Here is a 22,631-nt window from a genome sequence, read left to right as displayed (position 1 = left end):
CTCCTGGTCTTCCTCAGCATCGCCTGGTCTTCACCGCTGCAGCAACAAGGACACTTCAACTCCTCTGAACCGTCCAACATCGGTAGGCATTGCTCTACCGTGCCTTCTGGTCACTCCTGAGTGAGACTTTATTCCCCTCTGCTTGCAGGTTCTTTACTTCAAGAATCCACCGTTTGATTCCATCTGACTTCTTTTCCTTCTCCATAGGTACTATTCTCAATGTCCTCCATTGTCGTCTATGGAGGTTTCCAACATCTCTACTCCTGAGCAACTGGCTTTCCTGGTGTACGTAAACTGGTCTCCGGGGAACCACAGGGGGGGGGCAAAACTGCAACTGCAACCTCTCCATTGACTTCTATTTGTCACACAGCTGTTTTCCGGGTCCGCATACAGCCTCCATGGGGTTCCTGGGTACTTACCTTGAGCGGTTACTTTTGTTCCCGGCTCCTCTGGGTTTTCTGGTCTAAGTCATGGCCCCCTCTGCAGTTGGCATTCCACTTTCTTAATACATGGTTTGATCTCCCCCTGGTGACCGCTGTATTTTGTGCTACTTAACTTATTGCAATAGAAGTATTATTGTGTATTTTGCTTTGATATCTCCGGGAAGGAGATATTACTCAAAACTCACTAACACACTAGTATAAGTATTTTTAAATATATACATGGTGTGGTTCTCTTTTATTTAACTTGCACCCTAAGGTTAAACTTGTAAAATAAGGTGCTTAACTCAAAGATAAGCCTGAAGGCTGCTCTCCACAGCTAATGCTTTAAGAGCTTTCCATGGGTACCAAAGGCCACTAAAATCACCATAAGGGCTATATGTATTAGTGCATGGTGCATCACTTAAATAAGTGTGTACCATATACTAAGCCAGACTCAGACAGGCAACCTTCAGTGAAGTCCTCTAGGGTTAACTTCACTTCAGTCTGTATCTTATAAATCACTGGTCACGGTAAGGAAATTCTAATTTTGTGGATAGGGGCAATCAAGGTTTCTCAACCATCCACCAGGCGAAAAAGCAAACTGGGGCTTAGATTGCAGGTGAGGGTGCAGGCACAATCTTTAACCGCTTCCGCGCTACCGCGTTTTTCCCGCTGTGCGCTGGAATTTCAAAAATGGCTTGTTTATGACAAAGCCAGCTCGTCATCAGCGTAGCGCAGGTAACGCCCATGACGAGCTGGCTTTGTCATTAGCGCGGAAGGGGTTAAGGGGGTGTTATCTCAAGAACCATTAGCGTGTACGGGATAGGGACACCAGTTCTGGGTTTAAGATGGCCAGCTGAAGCCAACAGTTCGAACGCAGAGTGATGAAATGGAACCCTCCCTTACTCCAACCTTCTCTCACATGGTTTCCTCTCTGGCAATAACAGGAGAGGACAACCCCAAAAGTTAGGTCGGTACACGTGAGGTTAGAGACATTGAAGGCCCACCATTTCCAGAGACTTTGACTGCTGTCTGCAGCTCCTCAATCATTCTGGTCTAATTTTCTTGTTAGGTCTAGTCAGAAGAGGCTGGGAAGTATAAAGGATGTCGTAGAAGATCACTCCTTGAGGCCTCATCCATTGGTTTCAATCAGCTGGGTGCTGTAGCAAGTCATCATCAGGGGGCAGTTGCTCTCTTAAAACATGTGAGGAAAGGGGTCTGTAATGAGATTTGGATACAATGAATATGGTTTACAGGGAATTGATACAGTCACCCCCAGACCCCTCGACAGAAAAAAGTGTACACACCAACATCCAGAGAATAGAGGCAGCCTGCAGAGGACCACAATCTTTCTCAAAGCCTTTTAAATGGAAACTTAAGACCCATAAAGTCTCCTAATTCCTTACACCCAACATATGAAGCACAAAATACCATTTACCATATATTTACTCTACTGTGGCCAGTACTAATCAGCTGCTAGACCATAAAGCCTTTCTACTATGTCTTCCTATAAAATCTGGATTGAGGGGCTTAAGATCAGCCACTGCTGTAAGTGTGCGTACTCTTGGATGCACTCTTTTACAAAAAAGACAATCTGTTTAACGTCACGAAAGTTAAGGACCATGACAAGTGGATTCGGCCTTCGCAACACTTAAAAACAATCATCAGGCAGGTAAATAAAGATAAGCTGGAAATGGTAGCTATGCCAGTTGTTCAGTCCAGATAAAACAACCAAATTGTTACATTTTGGGACACTATTAGGACCCTCGATAAGAAAGGTTATTTCCTCAATTAGTCACATATGGATATTCAAGATTGCATGGTTCTGAAGAAGCATAGATGACAGTTTGAAGATCAACTGTAATTAAATGTACCAATATCCAGCACACCTATTTACTCAATCTAGATTTCCCATATTGGAGCCAGATTTGTTTTTAATCCCTTTCATCTAATGAGGTTTTGTTAACAGGGGGGGGAAAGCAAGAGTGAAGCCTGTAACTTCCTTGTAGTCTCCTTCACGAGGCGGATCCAGTGTGAAGTGATTCTTTGTCCAGAACGGCAAGTCTAGGAAATTTCTACTGAACTCAATCATCATTTGTAGTCACCACAGTAACAAATTGAAACTTCTGTAAACATTAGAAGGACTAAAATACTCTAAACATGATTTACAAAGGTTTTTCATTCTAGAACTTGACCCCTTGTATGGTCTTACTTACAATCTTTAGCATTTCCTGAGTGAGTCAAGCATGCCACACAAGTATAGCACTTGAACATTTGAGCTGATTGATGATTTTTTTGCATTTGCTTCAACCCAAACATACAATCTACAAATCTGACACTCATTCTAATGCCTAAAAAGAACTGTAAAAAAACAAAAACTGAATCATTGGGTGATACTTACTTTGCACATGGATGATTACGTGCAATCTTCCTGAGCTCGCTTTCATTGTCGCATGTCATGATGTTTACCCCAACTTTTGCCGCATACTTTAACTGGGAGGCTTGTTTGCATGGATTTGAATATATAACACTTTCAGGAGATATGCCCAATTCCAGTACCATTGTCATTTCATTCTGTGGAAAAGCAAGTGTACTTAAAGTAAATTCATAATATGTGAAATTTATCATCGCTTACAAGTTCTGTATTACACAAGAGATTATCTTTAAATTTCGTTCGAAAAACATTCATTTGATCACAGCTGGGAATCGGGTTTTATACCAAAACCCATGTGGTGTTAAATACTTCTCATTGACAATTGTAAATCATCTTTGACCCTAATATTACAAATCACCCGATTTTATTGCTATCTGATCGAATGGAGCACTCTGAAGGCAGGTTAGCAAAACATTCAGATGCATGGTAATTTCAATACCACTAGGGCTTGATCTTCCTCCTTCATAAGAATTGCTACAATTTGGCATGCAGGTTTCAAAGCTTATTGAAAGAAAGCAGTTATTTAATATCTGTCACTAGCTTAATGCAAGAGTGTTTAAATGTAGAAGAAGCCAGTGCCTCAAATGTTCCCACCAATTTGTTGCATGTTTTTTCTCGGATTGAGTCATGACAGTATCTAAAGCAATGGCTGAGTGGGCGCTTCATCAATAAGGTGGCACTCTTTAAACATGTTGTCCTCCTATTTTCTTTTGATTACAAATGACTGGGAATCTGTTTCAATAAAATAAGTTGTTAGGATAGTTAAAAAAAAGCATATGTCCAGCCATGCTTCAAACAAGCTGCATATCATGATGTAGGCTTTTATGGATGAAGCTTCCAAGGAAGAATGCTTTCAGACAGCATGATTAGTGGTCCACGTTGCTATCCTGCAAATGCCCAACACACGTCTTCTGGTGTCCTTGACCTTGTGGAATGAGCATGTTGTCTACGAGAGACCTGACCTTATCCAATGTCTTATGATTTTGATTTACAAGAAGCACCCAAGCTTTAGTGCTGAGAAAATCTCCACCATAAACGTAATAGTTATTGTAAGTCCTGGTCCTGCATGGTTGGAATTTTCATTTAAGTCATAACATTAGAATAACTCCCAGCTACGTGTGGACCTGGTAATATTTATATCCATATATCGGTCTAAATATACTGATAAAGAGTGGATTTTCATTATGCCAATCTCCCAAAAAACTGTCTTATGACTGCATTGCACCATTTACAGTTAAAAACAAGCATTGGAAATGCAATCGGGCTCGGATTTATTGGAGTTTGAGCTAATGGCATTGTAAATGGCAATGTCTTTTCGCCATGTGTTATGGAGTGTGTGCATGTGGTGTGTAGTGGAATTATGTGGGTTAGATTTGAATTGTAGTAATGGTGGCATGCTGTGCTTTACATGAATAGGTTTAAAAGTAAAGTGTACCATACTGAGATTGCTACAATAGTTAATTGTGTATGCGTTAACAATTGATGCGTGCATGGATGGCTGGTGGTGTGTGTGACTATGCCACACTGGTGCCACTGCACCTGCTGCACAATGCTAGCTACGCCACACTGGTGGTACTACACCTGCTGCGCAATCATAGGTAAGTAACACTGATAACACCTCACCTGCTCCACAACAGGTAACTACGCCACACACTGGTGCCACTGCACCTGCTGCAAAATCATAGCTAAGCAACACTACCACTGCACCAGCTCCACCAATGGTAGCTACCACTCACCGGTACCACTGCACATGCTGCGCCAATGATAGCTACGCCACACTGGTGCCACTGCACCTGCTGCACAATAATAGCTAAGCAACACTACCACTGCACCAGCTCCACCAATGGTAGCTACCACTCACCGGTACCACTGCACATGCAGCACCAATGATAGCTACCACACACTGGTGCCACTGCACCTGCTGCACAATCATAGCTAAGCAACACTACCACTGCAACTGCTCCACCTATGGTGCTATGCCACACTGCCCTCTAGTGCTGTACATGGTGCTGTTCACGTTGATTTTCCAACGCGGGACAAACACCCAGCGCTAAAATCAGCTCGAACTGCGCGGCCGGACGAAAACCCACACACTACGCCGCATAGCGCGGGGAAGTTTTTGGTGACCGCGCCCAGGCCTAAATCAAATATTGCGGAATTTAGAACACAGGCCGACCCCCACAAGTAAGTGCAAGGTACACACAGGGAAATTTACACAATAAAATGTCTGTCCACCACCTCCTCCCACCAAAAGCCGGTTGGCCAACCTGTAGCACCAATTGCGCTGAAAAACGAGTAATATGTTACTTTATTATTGCTCTAGTTCACATTTTCAGTTTCTATTACCATCTCCCTCCCTGGCCTCTAGCTCAGGCTGCTTGGCAGGCCCCTTCTGACATTTTAAGCCCCTCTCCCACGCGCATTGACAGGTCATGTATTCTTCGCGACTGCCATCTTCGGTTTATAAACACGCAGCAAATCTATTTTAATATTTTTTTTAATTCCGCAATCTCAGTGGCCAACTCTTCAAAACTGGGTCACAACTTATTTAAAACCTTTAGCCACCAGCCACTTAATGAAATGTAATTTGACAGTCAAACACAGACGCCATTCACGCTACATGCCGCTACAAAAATGTTTTGCAGAGAAGAGTAAACAGGCACAAGGAAAGAGCATATATAAAACACCCTAGCACTGACTCCATACGAGCTAGAGGGGTGTCCAGTTCCTTTTGCATATCTACAGTTCCTACACTGCATCTGCGCTGCTTCTGGTCACTCAAGGGAGAGGAACAAATGTTAGGCGGGACCATCGATAATGTTGTCGCCGGTGAATGGTAGTATAGGCTGTCGCGCTGGCATTGTGGCGGAGAGCGCGTTCGCGCAAGCAAGCGAATCACGATGAGCTCGACATGGCATTATCATGGGTCAGTACTTCTGAGGGGCTGCGCATGCTATATCTAGTGCACCACACCATGCCTGTGTCGAACACATAGGGAAAGAAATACTGTGCACGCCTTCTGCCTGGGTTCAAGGGAGCGGAATGCATTGATAAACCTCGCCCACAAAATTGTCTGCAGTGATGGGCAGCCTCTGTTCTTATACCCTGGCTATTTCAGGATCGCCACTGGTGGTGTCACCTTTTTAGCCCGGACCCCGCCTCGGTGCACGCTCCCCCCTTTCTGGGGGTCGCAGCAGTGCCGGGCGACCCGCCTGGCCACCGAGACTAGGGGAAGCGGGGCGAAGGGTTGCCGTGAGTGTCCCCCCTCGTGCATCCCCCCCTTTCAGTAGGTCGCAGCACTGCCGGGCGGCACGCCCGCTGCGGGCCGCCAGGCTGGGAGCAGTCGGTTGTATATTTTTGGGGGGTGCGGAGGCTGGGGGAAGCGGGGCGAGTAGTTGCCGAGGGTGTCCCCCCTCGTGCCTTCCCCCCCTTTCGGGGATGTCGCAGCAGTGCCGGATGGCACGCCCACTGCGGGCCGCCAAGGCTGGGGGCAGTCTGTTGTATATTAAGGGGGCCCTATCCTGTGTGACCATGTTTTGTGGTCTTCTCCTGATCCCAGCCTCCTTGCGGTAGATGGGGTTGGTCCCGGGGCACCGCGAGACTGCAGCTTAAACCGTGCTAAAACAAAGTTCCAATGACGGACCCCTGCTTTCCATGGCAATCGCAAGGAAAATGCCCGCATTCGGAAGGGTCCGTGCGCCGCCCAGGCGGCAGCAGTGCTGATACTCAAGCCCGACCGAGCCCCCCCCGATAGCACGCACCGGGCATCGCGGAGACCGCCGGCCCGCTGCTTCATCTCCCTGTCCAATTCTCTCTCCTACAAACAGCGAGGGATGCAGGCACGCAGGAAACGGGGCCAGATATCTCCCCCCCCCCCACTGCAATGTCTTACTACCCCCAGCTACATGGGGTTCCTCATCTTCTTTACGGGGCAGGGGTGCTCAGCCGCGTCGGGCAACAAAGACAAAGCACGCGGCCGAGTCGGCTGGTACTGGGACCCATCGCAGCGATGCCAGGACGCGCACACGGAGAGGCAGGCAGGACAGCAGCTGAGCGGGAACAGAGGCGGCCATTGTGCGTCTCCGGAGCCCGGCCGAGGGGGGCCAGGGGGGGCCCCGCCGGCCCTTTGTTTCCCCAGCGGCCATGCTGCGGAATAAAGGAGGGGGGAGGGGCAGAACCAAAACAAGCTTCACAACGCCGGACCACAGATCGCGAAAGCGATCCAATTGTAAAAAAAAAAAAACAACAAGGAAGCTGCGCGCTGAGCGCTGCAGAATTGTGAACGCGCCCGGCCATCTGGATTCACTAACGGAGGCACCCTGACAGCTCCTAATTATAATTTATGTACTTCTTTGCGCAAGCACGCACGAAATATGCCCAAAATGGCGGAACAAAACTACATTTACCCTATCACTTCAAGCCTATTAAAAAGAAAACACAAGGAAGACGAATCACTGGCCACATGACATAAAACGCTAAGGAATGTCTGGAATTTCTCTCTCCAAGGCCCTCTTCTTTTTTTTCTCCTTTAACATTAGTTCTCTAACTCCTCCCCTTTCAGGGGGAGGAGTCCGAGCCCTAAAAAATCAGAGTACCTCTCTACCACTGAGGGAAAAGCAAAGACCAATAAGCTTCCATTAAAGAAACCAAAACAACCAGAAAAATAACCTCCTGACTCTTCCAGGCACCAAGAGCTCAGGATCGGCTCTAGGGTGGTGCGATCGGTGCCACTTCACCGGGCGCAACTTGGGGTGGGGGCGTCATTTTTGCAAGTATATTAACATTTTAAAAGCACCTGCTGCTGTGTTCCTGGCCTCCAGCAATTTTTAGGCATCAATTAAAATGGCAAAATAACTCAGATTAATAATCTTCCTGGAAAAAGACCAGAGGTTTGTCTAGTGGAAGTTTTGACTCATTTAAAGGTAACGCAGAGGGCTAAAATGCCTGCTTCTAAGAGCGTGTACCATGCAGATCACAAAGTGCATATTAATAGGTCAGTGGGTTACTGCTTCTGTAAGAGAGCTCCTTTTGTTACTTGTAGTTTATAAGTAAAAATCCTGATATAGAACGTTGAGCTATTAACTGTCAAAGAGCTGCATGCAAATTGCAAGATATATGTTAGAGCGACATGATTTTCCCCAATCTTTCATTACCCTAATCTTTCCAAACGGATTCATTTGGGTAGAAAACAATTATGAAAGGGAACCCACAAAAATGGTTTTAAGTTTTAAAACCTGAATGTGCTTTTCCAGAATAAGGACTCTTAAACAATATTGCCTGCCAGTATCAATGACATGTCACTCCTACACTACACCTTGTAGTCCTGTCGGATGTAACATTTCCTATACACTGATTTATAAACATATGATTGATTGTGTATGTGATGTAAAGCGCTCGACACCTTACACTGTTATGAGTGGGGCTATACAACTGAATGGATCGGGTTATGGAGATGTGAGGGGCACGGTTAAAGAGTGCTAGTGAGGAATCCCGTGGCAGAGGTGGTCACAGGTCTGGGGGAACCAACAAACATTGTCGCACAGAGCGCCACCAGTGTTAAAGCCGGCCCTGCAAAAGTTACTACTTACAATGATGCTCTGCACTGGCAGTTGACTCAGTCAGCTCTGTTTTCCAGCTCAAGTGAGAAGGAAACCAAACACTGGTTGTTTCACATCTCTGTTTTACTATGAAATTTCACTCAGAATTGAGGTTTTTCAGTTTCACTCAAAATCTTAACCAACTAATTAGTGAACATGGTTTTTGTGCATGTTTTTGAATATTTTCTGTCAGAATTACTTCTCTCTTTGTAAAATGCCCCTCCTATGAGATATAGAAGGCAGCGTTGTACCTATACGCATTGAGTGAGGTGTGCCTGCCAACTTCAAACTCAGTTTAAGAATGTGAATAGAAAAATGGGAAGCCATCAGGCTGAAGGGGTGCTGCACAGCTTTAGCTTTGAATATATCGCCAAATATACAGATGAGAGAGGTTACGGGATCCACAAAGGAAACCGCGACTTAGTCTAGCACGAACTAGACCGAGACATCGGGTATCAGAGGGCTTTACATGAGGACCAATTTCGTTACAGATGGGCACATTCATTTATGTAAGGCGTGGAGAGAATAAGTGATATGACCGCAGTCACAGGATATTGAGCGTCGATGCAGAGACTTGAACCCGGTTCCCCAGCATCGAGGTCGACCTCTCTAGCCGTAAGGCTACAGCTTCTCCTGACACTTATGACTATCAATGAAGATCCTATAAACCAGAAGTAGCCTTTATGTCGAGGTATAATCCCTGAGCTCTGAAAAGGTGAAAGTTTGATAAAAGGTTTGCCTTCATCAGAGCGCATGAATTTGTTTATGAAACTGAATAATCATTTCCCAGTAAGAGAAAACAAGAACTTTTGAAAAGACAACCTTAACCTTCTGATAGTGTATGCAAGGCTATTTTGAGGAAGGATTCACAAGCTTGTAGATTCGTTTGGTAGCTATTTGCCTTCAGGAAGGCTGTTTTTCAGGTCACAAATCCTGTCACTCCAAGGCTGTGGTTCAGATGATCAGTTTATCCGATTAAGGTCAAGATCACATTTAATTCCAACATCCTCAGTCCAAAGGGTCTCTGCTTTTTTCTTTATCCGCACCATTTCCTTTAGTGCATTAACTGAATAACGATGAGCTAAATGACATTGGAGTATGTTGAGCTGTGCATCAGGGTACCGAGTCCCAACAAGAATGAACTATGCAGGGTGATCCCATAGCAGTAACCAGACTGTGCTTACTCCACGGAGTCCGTCTGCTAGAATCCAGACACTGGCACCAGTACTTCGGGCACCTGAGACTGGACGCTTCATTCACCAGTTCTCATTTCTTCCCGGCCTTCCTGCTCTGACCGCGATTGTTCCCTGCGGCAGAGCTTGACTGGTTCCCCAGCGGCTTCCTTCCCGCTTCACTTGGGCAGTGGCGCTCTGGTAGCGCCATCTTGAGTGTCCTTGTGGGGCAGGCAGGTGAGACATTTAGGAGGGCCTATTTAAACCGTTCCCCGCAGCGCAGCGGGATCGAGCAGCGGGGTTGCCCTCGCGTTTGCCGGAGTCTTGCCAGAGTCCTGCCCGTCTGCGCCCGTCAGCGCCCGTCAGCGCCCCGGAGGCGGCGGAGCGGAGGTAGGGGTCTGGAGGTTCTTATTTCTGCTTATCCTTATTGTTCTTGTTCTTCCTCCTTGCATTCATTCTTGGGCAGAATGAGTCGATATTCTGCTATGGAACTTTGCGCCTTGCAAAAACACCCTGGTGCCTGCCGGTCAGTGTTTCCGGCCCGATACAGGGGAAACGTCGGTGTCCTGGATGTGGTTGGGCGCCTACTTATACCCCTGCTGCGTCTCGAGGGAGAGGAGATGCCGGTGTGAGACATCTTGGACTACTGCTGAATACCAGGTCGGTAGGCAAACACGCGCTGGAAATCTTTGATCTCCTTGTCACAGAAAAGCCTCTATTTCTTCTCCTGACTGAAACATGGCTGGGGGAGACGTCCAATCCTGACATCATGGCGGCAATTCCACCGGATTATAACATCTTCCGGCAGGATAGAATCACAGGTAGAGGAGGAGGGGTGGCGGTGGTAGTGAATAAATCAGTATCCTGTTCTACTCTTTCTCTTAACACCATTACAGGATCTGAGTCTTTAGCATTCACTATTAGATTGACTCCGCAACAAGCCGTGAAAGGACTGGTGGTATATAGACCCCCTGGCCCAGTGGGTTCTTTTTTCGACGACCTTCAGATGGCGATTGCGGGTCTGGCATTAAGCACACAGCATTGCCTGTTGGCAGGAGATTTCAATTTCCACATGGATGTGGGCGACGATTTGGACGCCAACAAATTGTTGGATATTACGGCTCCTTTTGGTCTTGTCCCTTTTCTTACAGCCCCCACACATGATAAAGGGCACACTCTTGATCAGATTTTCTCTTCGTTCCCTCTGGTCGACATTGAGCTCCTTCCGGTGCTCTGGACTGACCATAGGTTGGCCAGATTTGCCATCCTGGCCAGTGAGTCTCCCCCGTGTAGTGCGCCTAGACAACTTGGCCCTGTTAGAAGGGCCTTGCACAGAGTCTCACCTGATTTGCTAGCCATGGCCGCGGCGGACCATCCGTGCCCTCTTACAGGCGATTTAGAACAGGACGTCGAGTCCCTGCAGGGATGGTTGGTGGAGAGGCTGAACGATCTGGCCCCCCCGATGGCCCTGCGGGAGACGGCTAAGAGGGTTTCGGCACCATGGTTTACCGAGGCTCTGCGGGTTGCCCGCAGTCAGTGCAAGGTGGCGGAGAGGGCGTGGCGCCTTAATTATGATCAGGGGGCGAGATTGGCCTTTAAGACCATGATGAAGTCATATCATCGCGATATTCTTCGGGAAAAAAGACTATCTGGCCAGGAGGATTGATGCCGCTTATAACTCCTGTAAAGAGATCTTCTCGGTGGTCCGGGAGTTTATGACCCCTAGATCCAACATCTCCCAGGGTGTTCCTTCGGAGCGGTGGGTCTGTGACTTGGCCAAATTCTTTACAGATAAGATTTTAACTATACAGGACTCGTTCACAGTGGAGCCTTCAGAGGAGGGTGTGAGTGCGGTGACTGGACCGGCACGGTTGTCCGTGCCGGTTGTGGTTCTCGAAGAGTTTCCTGCCATTTCCAGCGATGCCTCACTAGCGCTCTTGTCCAACCTGAAATCAGGCTCGCCTCTGGACCCCTGCCCGGCCAAATTTTTGGCTAGGATGGCTACCGTGGTTAATCCACTGGTGAATCCACTTGTGAATCTGTCTTAGTGCCGGGAAGGTCCCGTCGCCCTGGAAAAGAGCCATGGTGATTCCCCTTCTGAAGAAGGCCGGTTCGGACCCAGAGGTTTTGGCCAACTACAGGCCAATTTCCCTTCTTCCAGCGTTGGCCAAGATCACGGAGAAGCATGTGCATGGCGTCCTCTCCGGCTATCTAGAGTCCAATGATCTGCTTCACTCTTCGCAGTCCGGTTTCCGCCCTAATTTAAGCACGGAGACGGCACTGTTGGAGGTGTCGGAGATCATTAGGGGGACTCTGGATGCTGGAGGTAGGGCCATGTTGGTCATGCTTGACCTATCGGCGGCCTTTGACACCGTCCCCCATGGGGTGCTCCTCGCCAGACTACAGGACATCGGTCTGAGGGGGACGGTGCTCAACTGGTTTACATCATTTCTTGAGGGCCGCCGACAAACGGTCTGGGCCTCTCCGAGCTCCGCTGAAATGCCGCCATTGGGAGTCGGGGTTCCACAGGGTTCTGTGTTGAGCCCGACTCTATTTAACATCTTTATGACACCTTTGGCGGCACTGGTGGAGTCTTTTGGGGCCCGGATCGTGTCCTACGCGGACGACATGCAACTGCTTTTTGCGTGTGGGAAGGATCAGGCCTTCGATGGAGAGAACATCCGGGGGTGTCTGGAGCTGGTTTTTAGCTGGCTTCAGCGAAACAGTCTTAAGGCCAACCCCAGTAAATCGGAGGTGCTGTTTTTCGACTGCCTCCAAGACCCGGACTGGCGTGCGTGGTGGCCCGTGGATAGTTGTCCTCCGGTACAGGCATCGTTGGTGGCCAAAAACCTGGGAGTGAAGCTGGACAATGGCCTGTCGTTGGTTTAACACATACGGGGTCTGACAGGGACTTGCTATGGGCTGCTTAAGATGCTCCGGAAGTTCCTACCTTTGCTCACAGTGGAGCATAAGAAGATCACCATTCAGGCCTTAGTGGGGTCCAGATTGGACTATGCCAACGTCCTCTATCTAGGACTCCCAGACTATCTAGTTCAGCGGCTGCAGGTGGTGCAGAATTCCGCGGCCTTCATAGGCGAGCTAGAGCTTCCGCATTGGTGCAGGCGCTTCACTGGCTGCCCATCCGAAAGCGGGTTATGTTCAAGGCTTTGACCTTGGCACATAAAGCGCTATTTGGCGCAGGAGCAAAGTATCTGCAGCGCAGGCTGACCTTCTACCGTCCTACTAGATCACTGCGATCGGAGTCTCTGTTCCTGGCCATAGTGCCACGAGTGAGGAAGGCACGCACTGGGGGTCGTTCCTTTAGTTTGAGGGCCCCTCAGTTGTGGAACACTCTGCCTTTGGCATTACGCTCCTCCTCAAACCTGCTCTTGTTTAGGAAAGGCCTGAAGACTTGGCTTTTTAATCTTTAGGAGTCCCTTTTCTTTTTGTTTTTTTCTTTGTTTCTGTTGTTTTCTGCATCGGTGTTATGTTGTTTTATTCTGAGCTGCCTGATAAAGCGCCGGGACACTCCCCTGGAGTAGCCGTGCGCTATAAAAATAAACATATAACATAACATAACAATCTACCCACTAAGTTTGGCACCACCATCCAGCTGATATTCATCATTTCTCCACGACGTCACGCACATCATTGATGTGACTGCACATACCAGCAATTTCTTTGCCTTCCACGGGGACTACACTAATTTCTATGTTGACCTTCGTGTTTTAATGCTGCATATTCCTTCTGGATCGCCCTACCCTTGACTTGGGCCACTTGCTCATAATTCAGCTCTATAAACAAATCCAAGTAATCTGGTCCTGATGACGACCTAATCTAAGAAAGGTCGAAACTCCATTAACCACCCAGCGCTATCCTTGGCCTCAATGTGGTCAATCTAAATCATTTAGAGTGGAATACCTATTCTATATATAATTTCATTTGTGTTACTGACCACCATTTTTGTCTGTATTTTTGCGCTGTTCACGCAGTTTTTCACCGCATTGTGTCACTGCGCTGTTCACTGTCACAAGTACATCTAGTGCACAACTCACTTAAGGTTACTTATACATTAATGTACTAGAGTTGTTGCAACTACTTGTAAATAAAAACATTTTCCTGAAAATTTCTTTGGGTCTCCCAGTCTCCCTTTCTTTTGACTAATTCATCTTATTTAAATTGCCTTGTGAATGACTACCGGTTGAGACATTCATTTATATGCATCCTTGGTAGAAAGGCTTGTAAAGAAAGGAATATAGCCTTCAACTCCAGGCTGTTGATGTGGCTTCCTTTTTGGGATTGGACCATTTGCCTCGAATTTAAAGGTACTGCAATTGACATCTCCAGCCTTCCATAGGGGCATCAGTTGTCAGAATATAGTCTGGTATCCCTTGCAGGAAAGTGAGCCCTTTCGAAAGGTTTGGGGTGTGGTAACACCACTGCATTGGTGTTTTCATGACCAGAGTAACTTGAATGAGGTATTGAAGGTTCCCAATTGTGTAGCCATTGTTTTTGCAGTTTCTCTTAGAGAGGTATCATCCAGAGTCTGGCCAAGAGCACTAGGTCTATCGCTGATGAGCACATTCCCATGAGCAATTTGGTTTTCCTTACAGAAACAGACTCTTTTAAATGGCCATAGCCATTTGTCGTAGACTTATCTGGCGTTCTTCCGACAAGAATGCTTTGCCTTGGACTGTGTCCAACCTGGCTCCCAGAAAGGTTATTTAATTGGGAATGAATGAAGACTTTGCGATGTTCACCGTCACCAGCAGCTTGCTGAACAGTTCAAGATAATGGTTTTGGTAGTTTGCTTTGCTGCCTTCAGCAGCCACTCGATAAATATGGAATACTTGGTGACCTTGAGAACTTAGACCTGTGGCAAACAGCACGAGGCACTATTCTGGGTGCCGATTTGAGGCAGAAGGGAAGGACTTTGAATTGGTAGTGGGAACCAGCTACCATGAACCTCAGGAATTTGAGGCTTCCGATGGATGGGGATTTGGAAGTACGAGTTTTCGAAATCGAGGAAGGTCATGAACTCTTCCTTGTTGAGACAGCGTAAGGTCTCGGCCAAAGTTACCATCCTGAATGTTTGTTTTTTCAGGAACTTTCTGAGAACCAAAATCAGTCTCCAATCGGACTTCTTCATAATTGAAAAAAATTGGAAATATAAACACTGACCCTTTTGTAGAGTCAAAACTTCCCTGATCTCTTTTTGAGAGCATGATTTTTGCCTCTGTGAAATAAGTGATGACAAGGGGCTCCCCTGGGTCAAGTAGTTCGAGGTATCTCTACGAATTTCAGAGTATAACCGAAGGCAATCAAGTCCAGTACCCATCAGTCTGTTATGTTCTCCCACTGCAGAAAGAAACTGAAGAACTTTGTACCCACAGGAGGGGAAAGGGAGGGAGAAGCTGGTACCCTGCTCAGATTGTTCTCTGCCTTGGATGATGTTTTCTTTCAGCCCCCTTGACTAGAGAAACCAGCCAGAGAACACGGTAGTTGGCAGGTTTGCCTGTATTGTGGCTGATAGGGTTGGTATTGTTGAGCCCTCTGGTAATTACCTCTGTAGGCAGCAAAACCTCGTCCTTTTGCTACTCGGAAAGGCTTTTTTCTGTACTGGAGGGAGCCTAAAGATTTTGCTGCATCAGTCTTGATGGATAGTAGCGTCTCGTCGATATGTTTACCAAACAAAGCGTCCCCATCAAACACGATATCCAGGAACTTTGTCTGGACTTCCAGCCAGTCTAGAAATGGCAGCTTTCAACCATCCCTGGCGCATCAAGTGTGCTGCACTTGCCAGCTGGCAAAATCCCACGTTGGCTATGTCCATAGCACAGTCTATTGTCTCAGAGGCTGACTGCTCTCCCTCCAAAAGGATTTTTCTAGCTTCCTGCTTCTGGTCTTCAGGGATGAGGTCTAGCAACGACACCCTGCCCGACAACATTTGTTGATCATAACGGGCTATGCTAGCCAAAGCATTGGCCACTTTGATGGTAGTTGCAGCCACAACCATGGTGTAGAAATGCTTCCCCATAATGTCCAGCCTACGCCCTTCCTTATCGGGGGGGTGGGGGCTCTGAACTTTGTCTATGAGAGAGAGTACTGGTGGTATTGTGGCCGGAGTTTATGATTTTCAATCCCTTTTGCCAAATGTAGTCAATGATCGGGATTATCCAACTGGAGTTCCTAGCCTCCACCTTAAAAGCATACAGGAAGCAGTCTGTATGTTTAACAGCCATGGGGAGATGGATTCGGTTGGAAGCCCTCTCCATTAACTTGTGGAAACCCCCTATGGCCTCTGGAGATGAATCAGCTTGATGGTGTGACAAAGGAACGGGCATGGGAATAATGTAATCTTAACAAGGATCTGCAGGTGTAGGATCTGGGATCTCACCCTCCTCACTCTTCATTCGCGGACGCGGCAACGTCAGATATGGCTAACAGTATTGCTGCTCTACACCCTCTTCCTGGCACTTTAAATGTAATTCGAATGGACTATGTGCAACTCCGTATAATCCATCCTTATCATCGGACTCATGTAGGTCCAAAACATGAGAAGGAGGCAAATGGAAGATCTTACTGAAAGTCGACAGCTCCGGATGAAAAATGTCGGACACCTTTATCATAGTCGAAGGTGGTGTCGACAGTATCATGGCCACTAATGATGGAATAGCAATCAATGGTGCTGTTGCAACTAGCGTTTCAGTTGACTGTGTGGTCTCCATGAGGTTTCTTTTCTCACAGGAGTAGAGGAGACTGAAGACGAAGGGTCTGTGGAGACTTTTGGCGGTTTCTCATTTTTTTGAGCTCTTGCTCTCTGGGGAAAGCTTGGTGATTCCTGCCCTCTCCGGAGTCTTCCTCACAAGATCTGGCTCTCTTGGGGGCGTGGCTTGGACGCCGAAGGACACGGCGGCGTGAGCCCGGAGCTCCGCGCCTGGCCCTCAATTTATCCTGAAATAACAAGCGGCGGCTCAAGAGAAACTGCTCCGCCACACTCCTGGACTGTGGGGGACAGCGGGCAGCACCCCGGTATATCGAGGCGGCGACCCCTTGCTGGAGCGCTGGACCAGACTGGGCGGCGAGGCGGCCCGGGGAAGGCGGCGGCCTAAAATGGCGGACGCGACCACGGCAGTAGCCTGAGAGAGCCGTGACCTGCGGGAGCGGTGAGAGCCCAGGGAGCGACTTGCCGCGGAGCTAGGGAGACAGTGCGACGTACTTGGCACCACAGTGGAGGTCGTTGAAGGCGACGCACATTCATTCTGCACAGTTCCTATAATCGCCTGCTCTGGACGGCGCCCAACAAAATGGCGGCCGGGAAGTTCGCCCTGACCGGAGGTGACTGGTGAGAGGGCTGCGAAGTGGGGGAGACTGAGATCCTCTGCCGCAGCGGACCGCCCGGAGTTCCCACGGCAAGCGTGTACAGAGCTGGACACTGCGTGCGCCCAAGTGGTTGAGTCTGTGGGGCAGGCATCGAGGCGTGGCTGTACCGGCGGAGGAGCGGCTCTGAAGTGCGACAGAGAAGAGCGTCGGGAGCGCCTGTGGAGCTGGGGGGGAGAGGCGCTGGATCCGGTGCGCAGCTCTACCCTCTTGAGAGGCGCTGGCTAGCATCCCTGTGGACGGACACACGCTGGATCGTGAGGACCACGGCCCTCGGGGTGGCGTGGAGACCTGGGCGCCCCGTTTCCTGCGACACTGGTCTGGAGGGCAACCGATAGGGAGTAGACTCTTGAGGCGGAAGCCGGGAGTCAGGGAACGAATTTCTGTGTATTTGCTGCATTTTATTTACCCCCACCATTTAGTTGATCATAAATCTAGTTGTGTTTTAAATAATTGTTTCAATCCATTTATTTTATTTCTCACCATTATTCGATTGTAAATCTAAGTTTGTGTGGCTTTTAAAACTTTCACTGTGTGACATCTTTTTAAAAACATTCATCGTACGCTGTACTGTTTTGGCAGAATTTTAAAAAATAATAACACCCTGCCCCTACCTCCTCCTTCGCACGCCCAGACAGTCCAAGCTGTTCTCAGTAGCCGATTAAGGGCCTCTGGAACGCGGGACTAGGCACGACCAACCTCTCTTCAGGCACCATATTGGGCGTACCGCAGGCTCAGCGGGCTAGTGTTTAGGGCGATTAGGCCGAGCAATACATAATGCCCCTCCCACCTCGGCCGCGCAGCGGACGAGCGCAGCGGGCGCGCCAGAGGTAAGCCCGTCTGCGCTCGTCCGCGCTAGGCAGAGCTCAGAGCTCGACACTATGGGGGGGGGAGACTATCTCAGGCCCCACTCAAATACTCTAGAGACGCCCTAATGCATATGAAGCAAAATGTAACATCCCACTGCCTACACTCCATGTCAGGGGATAGTCTCTCCACCCACTGCCTTCACAGGTTTAATCTAGACGGGCCTTGTCGAGACACCTCAATCTCATTTCGCATGGCCCTAGTCAATTGCAGATCGCTCCCTAAAGACGCCATAGAAATTTACCATATCCTAGTCGACCTCCAGTTGGAAATACTCTTCCTAACAGAAACGTGGTTAGGACCAGACTCAGATCCCGACATCAGTAAAGCTCTTCCACCAGGCTATCTTATTCAGCACTTAGATCGATTAAAAGGAAAAGGAGGGGGAATTGCCATTATTTATAGGGACTATCTGTCCTGCCGTCTTCAGGGCAGCCCGCTCTCTGATTGCGAAAATGTTCTATTTATGATCCAAGTCTCCCCATGTAAATCTCTCTCGGGACTTCTTATTTACCGCCCGCCAGGACCAATGGGACATTTCTGCAGTTCACTCCTAGAACAGTCAGGCATACTGGCTGCTACCCACTCTAGTTTTATGATTTTAGGGGATCTTAATATCCACTTCGATAAGAGCGAAGATAAACTAGCCTCTGATCTACTCTTAGACCTTGAAACTCACCAGCTCAAGCTGGAAAGTCGGAGTCCCACCCATATGCTAGGACACCTCTTAGACCCTATCTTTTCCAACATCACTGACCTCACAATCTTAGGTCCTACCCCGATACCATGGTCTGATCACTTCCTAATAATACTGAACTGGCGATTCTCCAGCCTCGCCCGCCCTAGACCTCCACCTAATAAACCTACACGTTCCTGGGCTAAATTAGACCCAGAGAAATGGAAGTATAATCTGGAGCTTTCTCCTCCATCTTTGGTCCCGGATCCTGTTCTAGCCGACGCAGAGTTTTTAAATGGATTGGACACTGGATAAAACTCTCCCAAAAAAATCCACCTGCAAACCACGAGATAAAATCACCTTGCCCTGGTTCACCGAGGAAGTGCGCCTCGTAAAAAAGCTCTGCAAAAAAATTGAACGCGAATGGAGAAAAAACTTTGATCACACCAAAAAGCTTGAATATAAGCTCATGATCCTTAAATACAAAAAAATTCTTAAAGTGGCACAGTCCAATTATTTCGAAGAAAAAAATCAGGCTGCCAATTCCTCTAGGGAGACCTTCCAAATTGCTAAACAACTCCTAAAAATCCCCGACCCTCCTTCCCCTGTGGAACCCTCGGTCAGCCGGTGCAATGAATTAGCCGAGTTTTTCGATTCTAAGGTAAAAAAAATTCTCAACTCCCTTCCTTCACAACTTCCGGACAATTCACCCCCCCACCTACCTAGATCTACACCCCAAACTCTGGAGCCCCAGCTGAATCAGTTCCCTCCTACGACAGTAGAGACGCTATCCCCAATACTACAATCACTAAAAAGCGGATCCCCATTGGACCACGCACCCTTTAACATCTTAAAATCAGTTGCCCCAACTATTTTGCCTTTCATGGTGAACTTGATTAACATCTCGCTTTCCCATGGCACTGTTCCACCTAGTTGGAAAAAAGCAACTATTAAGGCACCGATCAAAAAACCACACTTAGATCCCCTGGACTTAAGCAATTTTCGCCCAATCTCCCTACTACCAAGCACCAGTAAGATCGCAGAAAAATATGTAAATCGTCAACTTTCCGACTATCTGGAAACCAATGGCCTTCTTAAACCCTTACAGACTGGCTATAGACCAGGCCAGAGTAGGGAGACTGCGATGTTGGCTGTGGTCGAAGAGGCAAGGAAAATCATCGACTCAGGAGGATCAGTGGCAGTGATCCTCCTGGATCTCAGTGCGGCCTTCGACACAGTCAACCACTCCACACTGGTCCACAGGCTCAAGGAGTTGAATATCTCAGGGACGGCCCTATCCTGGCTGGAATCCTTCCTGAGGGACCGTTCCTTTCAGGTTACGGATGGTAATTTTACCTCTAAGTCAACACCTATACACTGTGGGGTCCCTCAGGGCTCGTCCCCGAGTCCGACCCTTTTTAATGTGTACATGTCCCCCCCCCTCGAGAAGATTGTCGCCCCATTTGGGTTCAAGCTCTTAACCTATGCGGACGACACCCAGCTGGTGGTATCCCTTAATCAGCATGACCATTCCCCCACTGACCTTTACACCTGTGTCTTAGTGACATAACATGGATGGATAAATCACACCATAGGCTCAATAGTGAAAAGACTGACATCATGGTACTGGGCAACCAGTCACACTTTCGCCCTGAGTCCTTGTGGCCTCCCTGTATGGGCACACCCCCTATCCCCAAGCATGAGATCAAGAGCTTGGGGATATGGCTGGACGAAGGCCTTAACTTCTTCACCCAAGCGAGGAAAACGGCCGGAACCTGCTATGGTCTTCTATGGACCTCTAGAAAAATCCTCCCTCTGCTCCCTGCAAAATCCCAAAAACTATTGATTCATGGCCTAGTGATGTCCCGATTGGACTTTGGTAACGCCCTGTATCTAGGGGCCCCCAATAAGGTGCTGGCGAAACTCCAGACTGTGCAAAACACCGCCGCCCGTCTTCTCACAGGGACACATAGCCGTTGCTCGGCCAAACCAGCCCTCAAATCACTGCATTGGCTGCCCATCCAAGAAAGGGTGCATTTTAAAACCCTTTGCACCACCCATAAAATTCTACACAGAAAAGCCCCTCCCATCCTAAAGGACCTTATTGCCCCCCACAAAACCATCAGAACCCTTCGTTCCTCACTTTCAAACTTGGCTGCAGTGCCCAGAGTTAGGAAAGCCCGCTCTGGAGGCCGATTGTTTTCATACAACGCTTCCCAAGTTATGGAATGCACTCCCCCCCCCCCCCCCCCAGACATCCGAGCCCAACCCAACCTTCTTTCTTTTTGCAAGGCACTTAAGACTTGGTTGTTCCCTTAAATCCAATTTCCCTCTCAAACCTCTCTAATCTATCACTAGCGCTGGGACGCTCACGGGCAGCCATGCGCTTTACAAGTCTGTAAAATATATATATATTTTTTTAAAACGAGGAGAGCCACGGAAGAGCCGCTCACTGGGGGGGCGCACAAATCGGTGGCGGAACTTGCTGGGTCACGACCGCTGAGCCTGCACCTGCCTTGCTCACGGCTGGGAGCACACTGCAGCCGGAGGTGGCACAAGTTGTGACCCACGAGAAAGCTGGTGGCTTGGCCTTCCCGCCTCGGAGGTTCACTCTGGGCGCCTTGGCCCGCGACCACCTACGCGCCACGAGACGATCATTGGTAGGGTAGCAGGGAGGTTTGGCGCCTCGCCGGTACATGGAGGGGTCTGGCCGGAACACTGAGGGCTGAACTGCAACAGGCCTACGTGCTGGGTGGACTTGGGGTCGGACGCGCTGGCGGATCCTGCGTCCCTGGAACGCGGCTGATGCTGGAGTAGACCCGACACCAGCGACCGGGACGCCGCTAAAACCTGGGGGGATGAACTAAGAGGCGCCCACGCTCCATCAGCGATCTGTGAACGTCCCATTGCATTAGAGAACTGACCTGCTAGGCTAGTGCTCCGGCGCCATGGTGAGAAATAAGGGGGTCGCTGCTCCGGAGATGCCAGAGAGCTCAGCCCCGGGAACTGGTCAACTGCAACAGCTCCAAGATCGGATACTGGAGGCCATCACGGCCACGAAAGACGCTCTGCAGCAGGATATCGCACAGGTGGCTCTGGGACTGGGGCTGTTGCGGACCACGCCAAACTCAAGGACAGGGTTAAGTCCACAGAAGATACTTTGAAGGAGCTGGCCCCCGCTCAAAAGTCGATGGACGCGAAACTGACAGAGGCCTTGGACCGAATACAGGCGCTCGAGGGACGGGCTGAGGACGCTGAAAACAGGAGTAGACTCAACAACGTCCGCTTAGTGGGTCTGCCGGAAAATACAGAAGGGGGAGACATGATCAGCTACTTGGATTCCTGGTTTAAGACGGCAGTGGCACCGGAAGGTTTATCTCCCTTTTTCACACTGGAACGCGCGCACCAGGTCCCAGCTAGGCCTCCCAAACCGGGCCAGCCGCCTCGCCCGATCATTGCCAGGCTCTTGCATTACAAGGACCGAGACCTGTTGCTCCAGAGGGCCCGCGACGTGGGACCGTTCCAAGTGGACAATAGTAGAGTGACGTTATTCCCGGACTACACCTATGAGACGCAGCGGATGCGGGCCTCCTTGTCCATCAAGCGCGAACTACGGACCGAGGGCATCCAGTACTCCCTGCTGTTCCCGGCCAAGCTGAGGATAGTAGTGGATAACAACACGCTCTTCTTCCACACGTCAGCCGACGCCCGGGCATGGTGGGAAACATACAAAGGAGGCACGGACGGGGCGAGATACAGGTAGGAAGAGGAGCGGCAACTACAACCGGTGCGGAAGTCGCAGAGAATCCGTGGACGACGACGGGGATCCCGGAGACCGCCCCGTCCCAAATGGATGAGGGGAAGCGATCTGCGTTGCAAGCTGTGGTGGCGTTGTCTGGAAGTGAGGCGACTTCATTGCACCAGGGCACAGAATCAGAAGGTCACGCCACGGGCTCGGAAACAGAACTGTCGGACGTCAACAGCACCAAGGGCCCGATAGTGACACCGCAGACATCTGATGAGATCCTAGAGGCCTGATGCATCGGCAGCTGGCTGCGAACAGTACCGGTAACTGGGGACAGA

General features: G+C 49.0%; 1 protein-coding gene across 2 annotated transcripts in view; it reads right to left on the bottom strand.

The window, feature by feature from the left end:
- Window positions 1-22,631, bottom strand: part of AZIN1 (antizyme inhibitor 1) — a 590,344-nt gene that overhangs the window by 433,471 nt on the left and 134,242 nt on the right. For both annotated transcript variants that reach the window (XM_078686910.1, XM_078686911.1), the window contains exon 5: window positions 2,824-2,996. In XM_078686910.1, the coding sequence (XP_078543036.1) occupies window positions 2,824-2,996 (173 nt within the window). The remainder of the gene's footprint in view (window positions 1-2,823; window positions 2,997-22,631) is intronic.

This window comes from Lissotriton helveticus, chromosome 4_1 (genome assembly GCF_964261635.1).
Source record: "Lissotriton helveticus chromosome 4_1, aLisHel1.1, whole genome shotgun sequence".
Taxonomy (NCBI): domain Eukaryota; kingdom Metazoa; phylum Chordata; class Amphibia; order Caudata; family Salamandridae; genus Lissotriton; species Lissotriton helveticus.
Note: the sequence above shows the minus strand (reverse complement) of the source record. Positions and strands in the feature narration are given on the sequence as shown.